Here is an 8728-nt window from a genome sequence, read left to right on the forward strand (position 1 = left end):
ATATCGACTTGAAAACAATAATTTTTAAACAAAATTAGTTTAATGAATTGAGGTGGTAAACTGATGGGATTGGATCAGGTTTCTTCCGGTTTGGATGGTATAGTTTCGGATTCTGAAACTTTTTAATTCTTAGATCGTCAAGGGTTTAATTTTTTTTTTGAAAACTATATTCAACATTTTTTTAACTGGTATGAATTTTTTTTAATTATTTTTCAATTTTCATGTCATTTTTCTCATACTATATTTTTAATTTATTTTTATTCAATTAGTTAGATATTTACTTAATTAGATGATGACACATGAAAATAACATCGAGCTTGACTTTCAAACCGAGCGATGCTCGACTCGATTACATGCCATAAACGTATGTTCACAGAGCACAACGCCTTAGGAAGAAAGTAAGTATTAACATTTGCATTCAGAATTCAACTAGTTACACTATTTTAACAGCACTCCAAGTTCCCAAAGACAACGATGAAAGATGGCAGAAAATGCAAAATCAAGTTATTGCCATTACACCGCCATGTATTTTACGGGTTCCGTTTACCCCAGATTAACATATCTCGACCATCAGCTTCGACCATTTAGAGATTTGGTTGCTTCCGACGCCAAAGCTAACGCCTTTGCTCGTGTACTCATCATCACCCACTCTCTTTCCAAACGACGCTGGTGCTGTCTTGCATTTTTTTTGCACGTTTCGGAGCTAACCGTGTGTCTTTCCACAAAGGCTAGTCTAAATTTTTCTGCTATGGATAACTCATTGGCACTTGGAAGTGTCTGAGATATTGCTTTAGCTGTAGATTGATAAACAGACCATGTTTTGGGATCAATGTCCTTGACAATGGGATCATCCAAAGCAACATCCGGAAAAGCCTCCCTAGGAACTTCGGTTCCTTCAAAACCAAAGAGTGAGGGCTTTGGATTTACGGTTATCCGTGGACATTCGGCCAACAACATCTCCACGAGTCTTCATCAATTTTTGGCTGCCAAAAAGAAGAAGCAGGTTCTGTAACAAGCCTTACCACAAAGATTCAGCGGAATGGAAGGAACACAGTAAGAGGAAGTCCATACCCACACCAGCCAACGTATAGACTGTGCACCATGACCGATCACCATGGTATAAAGCTCCTACCAAGAATCTCCCTCCACATCATTCAGCTTTGGCTTCAATATGCCTAAACATCTTTGTTGCCGTGGACTCGCTTGAATGGCACCCCCTGCAATATTAACTTTGGTTCATACCCGCCTTAATATCATTGCATATGATTGAAACAAAAAGTACCAAGTCTCAATCAAAATATTGCATATCTATTTATTCTATAGATAAACCCATCCGATATGAGATTGGTATAATTTATAATGTTAGAGCTTTCAAGATCATCTTGTACAGAACCAATAAATTTGTAGAACACGTATAAGGGAACCAATCATTCATAAAACAAGAGACTTGAATGAACCTAATAAATAGCGTGCATGGAGACAAGGGTTTACCCGCATCTCAAACTCTCCAACGAATGACAGTGCTGCACGAGTACGGATACACCATCGGCAGTAATTTTTTTGCATGGCTGCATAGATATCTCAGTAATCAATTCATTAATGATTTCAAAAGATAATTCCCTATTTTTATACCTTATGTCCACCGCCCGAAGAGATTGGCACATTTCATCTACTTTTGCCACGCCAAAATCAGTAACGTCTGAACCCGAAAGGTCAAGAATTTCCCAAGAACTATCGGCCAATGAGATGATGGCATCATCACTCAGTAATTTTCTTCTCCTTGCTATTGCTGCCAATGCTATCTGTCATCATCCAGCAATGTGTCTTATTGGAAATACTAATACAAGTTTCTCCAGCAAAGATTGTAGAAGTAATATCAGGACATTCATTAAGCCGACTTCAACAAGGGGAAAAAGAGCATCTTAAATTTTCCATTGATCGAAAGATTTATGGGTAAACTACAGAAATGGCCACCGATGTTTGAGTAAGTTTTTTCTTTTCTCCATTGATATTTTAGAAGTAACGATTTAAACACTAATATTATCGATTTATAACAAATCGATCATTCACCGCTGATACTTGAGTAAATTTATCTTTTTCATTGATATTTTAAAATTAAGTATTTAAATATTGATATTATCAATTTACAATAAATCGACCATTCACCGTTAATAATCATTATTCGAGTAAATGTGTTTAAAGTGGCATATGAGGTGACACAAAAACCATTAGCGAACTGTACTCTCAAGTCCAAAAGTTCAATCGCTGCAAAATACTACATAATAATCTGCCCACATCAAGCTTGATTTCATCGATGGTTTTCTACCTAAACCAGATTCATCATCCCTTGATCTGCTTCGTGCCTGGAGTATCGGTTCCTTAACCCATGTCGGGGATGTATCGAGTACTTGGTACGACACTAAGGTACCGTAGCAGTGCCACATATGGTGGGACTTGGGAACTAGCTTGAAGGGCGGCTATCGCAGACTCTCTTCGAAATCAGGAGGCGACGCGGATTCTGAGCCGACTCGCTTGCTTAAGAGGCAAGCCATACCATCAAATTGTGACAATACATCTTATCCACACGGTCGTTAATTAAAAAGGAAAAACAAAACACAAAAGCTAGTCGGAGTCCTTGTTCACATCATTTACTTTTATTGAAATTACAAGGCTCCTTCCTAGCAAAGGTGAAGTGAAAGGCCAACTTGCCAAGCATCAAAGTGGATGATGGGCACTAACAAATCAAAATATTTGATTCTTAATAATATTCCAAATTGATTTGGGTGAACCACAACTTTTTCTCTCCAGATTCTTCCACTTTGTTCTTTCTCCAGCCTGGGGGAATTTCAGACTCATTAAATCTCCACCATCCACGTGTTAACATTCGAATCACAACCAATCCGAAACGTTTACGACAGTTGAACCTTTGCCTATATAAACACCCCTTCTCCTGTCCCCATTGTTTCTCATCGGATCAAAATCATACAATTTCTGACTTCCTACGACGCGGTACGGTTCCTTATAAAAAACCCTTCGTCTCTTTGCTTGATTCTCTTGTTTTTTTCTCTCTCGAAGTTTTGTTTTTCGGTTCGAAGAGTCAAGGTTTGTGCTTTTGTTGCAGTAATTTTAGTATTCTAAAGCATCTACAGATTGCTTTTTCAAGTTCCGAGATAGCCAAGTACATGGTTGATTTGGACGTTCAGATCCCGACGACATTCGATCCATTCGCGGAGGCCGGGGAATTAGGAGGCACCGGGAACAAGGAGTATGTTCATATCAGAATCCAACAGCGGAATGGAAAGAAAAGCTTGACGACGGTTCAAGGGCTGAGGCATGATCTGAGCTACGAGAAGATCCTCAAGAGCCTGAAGAAGGATTTCTGCTGCAACGGCAACGTCGTCAAGGATAAAGAGCTCGGCAAGATCATCCAGCTCCAGGGCGATCAACGCAAGAACGTCTCGCAGTTCCTCGCTAACGCCGGCATCGTCAAGAAAGATCAGATCAAGATTCATGGTTTTTAAAGATTTATGAAGCCTTTATAAACATTAAATAAAAAAACTCTAGGGTTGGGTTGTGTTCTGTTGTTTTCAGACTTGTTTGCTTATGGCATGCCCCTTGGTTGGGGCGAAAAACTGTCGTCAAACATTGCCTTTGGTTAATAAATGACGGTTTTTATTTGGCTTCGAACTTTGTTCTTTCTATCTAATATTTATCGGATTAATTAATCATTTCAAGTTCATCCTAATATTATGGCTTTCATTTTAAATTAGTATCCTAAAATGATGCTGCAATTACTAGCACTTTGATAACCAAACTAGTCCAGAACTCGGTCGGCAAAGAAAAGACCGATTACGGTAGTCGGTACCCGCATTCTAAAGTGACGTTTAGCCAGCTCTGGCTATTGCAACTGCATGGAAAAAGAACAGTACGACTAACGTCACTGCTACGACAAAAAATACTCACCCACTGTTGTCCTTATGAAAATGCTGAAAAGCTTTGTAAGATGATCGTCTCTTTCGAGCCTATGTCTATGCATTGTAGCAGTGATAAATTCAATATAGTCAATAGAACCATTCCCATCCACATCAGCCTGAAACAAGTAAAACCAAGGGTTACTAGCTAGGATATGAATCGAAAAGATCGACAGATTATAGATCTAATTAGTATCTTACCGTTTCCATTAGCTGCCGAACCTCAGCCTCTGTGAGCTCCGATCCAAGTCGAGCTAATCCAGTCTTAAGTTCCTCATATGTGATCGTGTCACTGTTGTCGGTGTGATGTTTGCAAACATTTGCTTCAGACCCTGGATTTCTTCGCTGGAAAGATTTTCAGCAATGACCTATAACCCACCAGACATGTTATCAGATGGCAGGTAAAATTACATTACCAACCGATTAACCGGAGATTGTAATTTGTAAAACAACTACCCGGTTTGCTATCATATATCGGATTACAAATATCTCATGACTACAAATTTCGGACAACAGTTATACCATAGAAATGAATTTGAACTTACCTTGAAGGCAAGTTGCTTTGTTTTCATTCTTCTAAATTGCTTCATTCACGAAAGGACTGCACTGTCTAGTGGCTTGTCTGGTGCACTTCCGCCCTCTCTTATCCATGGATGCTCTGCATAAAGAACATAATTTTAATCTTTGGTTCTGCTTGACATGAATGACACTAAACCGAGAGCCAAGCATGGCGTACCGGTATAAAACACACACGGAACACGCATATAGGAAGTTCTTTAAGCATCTTAAAACCTTCCTTGTAACACATATACATGATGGAATTCCAAGATGCATACCAGATGAAGATGGAACAAACAGTTAAAATGCAAATCTCTGAATCTATTTCCAATGATTAATTACTTATACAAATTCATAGACATTAAAAAAGAATAAGTACTATAAGTAATTACCTAGGACTTGAGTAGAAGTAATCTGCTTTTCCGGATCCTGCGTTAATCCTGCGGACTAGGTCCTTGGCACTGTCTGAAATAGATGGCCTGGCTGACTTTCACAATCAATTTCTCTTCCAAAATAGCATCAAATATCCCCTTTTCTGTCTCTGAGAGGAGAATCATTTAAATTATTTACCAACACTGAAGTAGCAGTTTGAAGGCAAATTGGTGAATTGCGATGATATTATACTATTATTTTCCTTGAGCAAGCTTTGAATAATTACCTGCCCAAAATGGAGGCACGCCACTAAGTAAGATATACAATATTATTCCTGCGCTCCAAATATCAATCTCCTTTCCGTATCTACGCTTTAATACTTTAGGAGCAACATAGTATGCGCTCCCGACTATATTCCGATACACCTTTTCTGCCAAAGGGACCAAGAACAATCAGAGAAAGAATGCCAAGAGTTATAAAACACATAGACATACGATCATTGCCATGCATAGTACATATTATCTAGATGGACATATGAATGCATGTATCGATTCGCAAATTTCACACAATTACAGAAGAAAATTCCCATCATCACGTAAATGATTTTTTTCCTTCCGAATCGGTTTAAAGGAAATCCAGAAAATATAAGCTAAAACTAGTGGAATTTTTTAAAGTAGGCATTCCTTTTTGCTGACCTATTCAGATTATAAACACAGAGTGAAGGCATTCTGGACTAATCGGCCATGAATCCCCGAACATGGACCGTAAAACAGGCATGAAATATACGAAAGGGCAGTACATATAGTCGCAGTCACGAATTGTATCACAATTGAACTGTTTTTGAATGCACATAAAGACAGTGAATTAAAAGAACCTGGTCAAAACAGTTGAGGAAGATTACCTTACCTGTCATCTTAATTGGTAGCAACTAGCAAATGACGTGCAAACCAGTAATAATTCACAATTCAACTGGAATTAATTGACTCATTCTTCTTACAATATTTATAATGTATCATTAAGAGATTAAGGAAAAGCTTAGAATTATTCACGTTAAGCTCAACTAAACAATTCACATGTACACCATAAAGATCTACAAAGCACAAACATACTGAAAACAATAGAAATCTGCTTAAGTTTTTACCTTCGATGAACACCGACAACCCAAAATCCGTGGCCTTCAAAAGGGCATTCTCACCCTTGCTAGACAACGAGAAATTCTCAGGCTTAAGGTCCCAAAGCATCACTCCATGAAATGACAAGGACAACCTTCACAATCGATCTACAAACAGAAGCAGCTGCCCTCTCACTGTAATGTCCCTTGGCAATGATCCTATCGAACAACTCACCACCAGCAAACAATTCCATCACATGGTCTTGGTTTTACTTTTGAATGCCTTTGCAGTTTCTTTTTATTTTCTTTCCATTTTTTATTTTTGTTCAATCTATTCATTGTATATCTTAAGTATTGGCTAATTGCTTAAAGAAAATTTCATTTGAATCATATTATCTGGGGTTTCATGCTTGATTAATCTACTGTTCCTTGTTTCGTCTTCACAAGCTTTGTTTCCCTGTCTGTGTGTATTTCTGGAATCTAAAGAACAGTTGCTTAGCTATTTCCATTACAAATTTGTATAATGGTGCAAGTTAATTTTGTGTTCTTTTGTTTGTTTGTTTAGGTTCATAATAATTTGGAAAATGGAAGGTATTGTTGTTAGAAGGGTCATTCCCTCAGACAACAGCTGCCTTTTCAATGCTGTTGGTTAGCTCATTAAACTACTAGATCGATAACTTTCCATTTAATGTTTATTGGTTTGATCGGTGTGATTTATTTTATTTGAGATCGTTTTTCTTCGTTTCCTCGTGTTTAGGTATGTTGAACCACAACAAGATAAAAGCTCCGGAGTTGAGACAGGTTCTTAATAATAAATGCTCATGATTTTTTTGTCGAATCGCGTCGTTTAGGTCATTTTATTCTTGCATGGAGACTGAAGACGTATATCGGAACTTTGCCTTCAGTTTATGTTAGCTAATGAGTTCTAGTATTTAGACTTCGATCTGTGGATAGAACAATTACAAAATGCTAAGCTTTATATGTTGGTATTCAAATCCATAAGGTTGGGGCTTTAATGGGAAATGTCCAAGATTACTATGCTTAGCTTTGTTCCGTTTACTGTATTACTACAATAATCTCTGATGCATGTACGAGAGGTAAGGTTACTTCATGTTATCGAGTTGTTTGCATTATACGCTGCGTGCATCTGGAATGCCAAATTACATCGAGCGATCAATGTGTTTTAGTTTGAAGGTGGAAGTCTATGATCATAGAGTCGATATAAAGCCATTTATCCTTGCCATTTTACGTGCTATTTCGTTTTCTTAACATAGTGTGATTGATAACTGTTTGAAGATTATAGCGGCAACTGTGTCAAGTGATCCGACGAAATATTCCGAGGCGTTTCTTGGAAAGGCAAATGCAGAGTATTGTGCATGGATTCTTGATTCAGACAAGTGGGGAGGTTAGTTGAACTCCCCCCCCCCTTCTCTCCCCAAAAAAAAACAGTCTGTTCTTCTAGTTAGAATCTATTTATTACAAGGACGATCTTCACGCTGACCTCTGTATGTTATTTTCTGTTTTCAAGGCGCCTCTGATGTTGTCACTCTTTTTGTCTCGAGTTGTCATTTTTTCGTTATTGATGCTTACTCTCCCCTTCTTTTTAATGCGGCCTTTATGGCAGGAAAAGAACTACTCTGAGAGAGTCATGCTGATCTATGACGGCCTCCACTATGATGCATTGGCTGTAAGTTGTTTTGTGACCGGTTTATTATTTTTCGAGGCTATCCATATTGTCGCCTTTTAAACTAGAGGAACAACACGAATAAGGCATTAGTATAATAAATTGCTATGAAGGAAACTATGACGGAATCTATACAAAATTATGACTATTAATTAGGCATCGCAGGTGCTGATTGTGTTCTTATTTCGTAATGTTCTCATTTTTATTTCTTGTTGCTGCCATTCTCCTTTGCATGCTCAAGTTTTTTCGGTTTTCGGGTTTTGCATCAACAGATGTCTCCGTTTGAGGGAGCCTCTGAGGAGTTTGATCAGACTATATTTGCCGTACAGAATGATAGAACCATCGGGCCAGTTGAAGGTCTTGCACTAGATCTGGTTAAAGATCAACAATGGTAGCATTTTAAGTTTTTACTTGTCGACCTTTACAAGCAATGAGCATCATACTTTAAACTGATTATGGTTAAATTTCATGTCCTTGCTTTTTTAGGAATAGGAGCTACACCGACACGGCCAATTTCAGTTTGCGTTGCGGTGTATGCCAAATCGGAGTGGTTGGCCAAAAGGTCATTTTTTTCTTCGCATTTCTATTAACTTGCTATTTCGCATCCTATTTCGCTTTATTTCTTTTAAATATGACGCGTCTCACGTAATTCCATGCTAATCTTTAGGAGGCCGTGGAGCAGCACAAGCAACAGGCCATGTGAACTTTCAAGAATATAGATGATAGAAACCGGAGAGGTTAGTTGCATTATTAACCTCTTTTTACCTACCTAGTCGTCGAACTTGTATCAATTGGTCGATAAATCTTCTCACCGGATCCTCCGGGAAGAAAACGGAGGTTGTTGCTGTTGCAGTTGTTTTAAGAACTGTTGTAGGATCGAAGTTGTGCGAGAATCATCACAGCAATGAAAAATATTGAGTTACATTCATGGAATAATAAAAGAATCATACATTGAGATCTTTCTGTTAAACTTTTGTATAATTTCCGAAAGTTGCAATCTTGATCCATGCTATTGATGAACGATTCAATCTG

The 8728-nt window shown here is 38.1% G+C and overlaps 2 protein-coding genes, 1 long non-coding RNA gene and 1 pseudogene across 4 annotated transcripts; 2 read left to right on the top strand and 2 right to left on the bottom strand.

Moving 5' to 3' along the window:
* Nucleotides 1-532: 532 nt before the first annotated feature.
* LOC120126514 lies at nucleotides 533-1889 on the bottom strand (annotated as a pseudogene).
* A 1014-nt stretch (nucleotides 1890-2903) lies between these two features.
* On the top strand, nucleotides 2904-3590 carry LOC120126576 (protein translation factor SUI1 homolog). Its single transcript, XM_039144736.1, has 2 exons — nucleotides 2904-3009; nucleotides 3122-3590. Exon 2 carries the CDS (start codon nucleotides 3183-3185, stop codon nucleotides 3519-3521), a length of 339 nt encoding a protein of 112 aa, XP_039000667.1. The 5' UTR covers nucleotides 2904-3009; nucleotides 3122-3182; the 3' UTR covers nucleotides 3522-3590.
* Nucleotides 3591-4198: 608 nt separating this feature from the next.
* Nucleotides 4199-6110, bottom strand: LOC120126577. Its single transcript, XR_005516466.1, has 5 exons — nucleotides 6043-6110; nucleotides 5188-5331; nucleotides 4922-5070; nucleotides 4517-4629; nucleotides 4199-4339 (listed from the first exon to the last, which is right to left on the bottom strand). It is a non-coding gene; the product is annotated as an uncharacterized LOC120126577 (long non-coding RNA).
* Nucleotides 6111-6572: 462 nt separating this feature from the next.
* LOC120126575 (OVARIAN TUMOR DOMAIN-containing deubiquitinating enzyme 2-like) lies at nucleotides 6573-8651 on the top strand. 2 transcript variants are annotated; one of them, XM_039144734.1, is made up of 5 exons: nucleotides 6573-6813; nucleotides 7309-7417; nucleotides 7637-7699; nucleotides 7969-8087; nucleotides 8183-8651. In XM_039144734.1, the coding sequence occupies exons 2-5, from the start codon at nucleotides 7373-7375 to the stop codon at nucleotides 8343-8345; spliced, it is 390 nt and encodes a 129-aa protein (XP_039000665.1). In that variant the 5' UTR covers nucleotides 6573-6813; nucleotides 7309-7372; the 3' UTR covers nucleotides 8346-8651. The 2 variants fall into 2 exon arrangements, with proteins under 2 accessions (XP_039000665.1, XP_039000666.1); XM_039144735.1 differs by lacking the exon at nucleotides 6573-6813 and having other exon boundaries at nucleotides 6823-7417; nucleotides 8183-8258; nucleotides 8364-8651.
* The last annotated feature ends 77 nt before the right edge of the window (nucleotides 8652-8728 follow it).

The sequence above is a fragment of the Hibiscus syriacus genome, unplaced genomic scaffold (genome assembly GCF_006381635.1).
Source record: "Hibiscus syriacus cultivar Baekdansim isolate YM2019G1 unplaced genomic scaffold, ASM638163v2 tig00110458_pilon, whole genome shotgun sequence".
Taxonomy (NCBI): domain Eukaryota; kingdom Viridiplantae; phylum Streptophyta; class Magnoliopsida; order Malvales; family Malvaceae; genus Hibiscus; species Hibiscus syriacus.

Bases quoted from the DNA above. Each gene is read 5' to 3' on its own strand.
- LOC120126576 (XM_039144736.1), top strand. From the start codon at position 3,183: ATGGTTGATTTGGACGTTCAGATCCCGACGACATTCGATCCATTCGCG.
- LOC120126575 (XM_039144734.1), top strand. From the start codon at position 7,373: ATGCAGAGTATTGTGCATGGATTCTTGATTCAGACAAGTGGGGAG. The intron at 7,418-7,636 runs GTTAGTTGAACT...CCTTTATGGCAG, and splicing joins TGATTCAGACAAGTGGGGAG to GAAAAGAACTACTCTGAGAG. The intron at 7,700-7,968 runs GTAAGTTGTTTT...TTGCATCAACAG, and splicing joins TCCACTATGATGCATTGGCT to ATGTCTCCGTTTGAGGGAGC.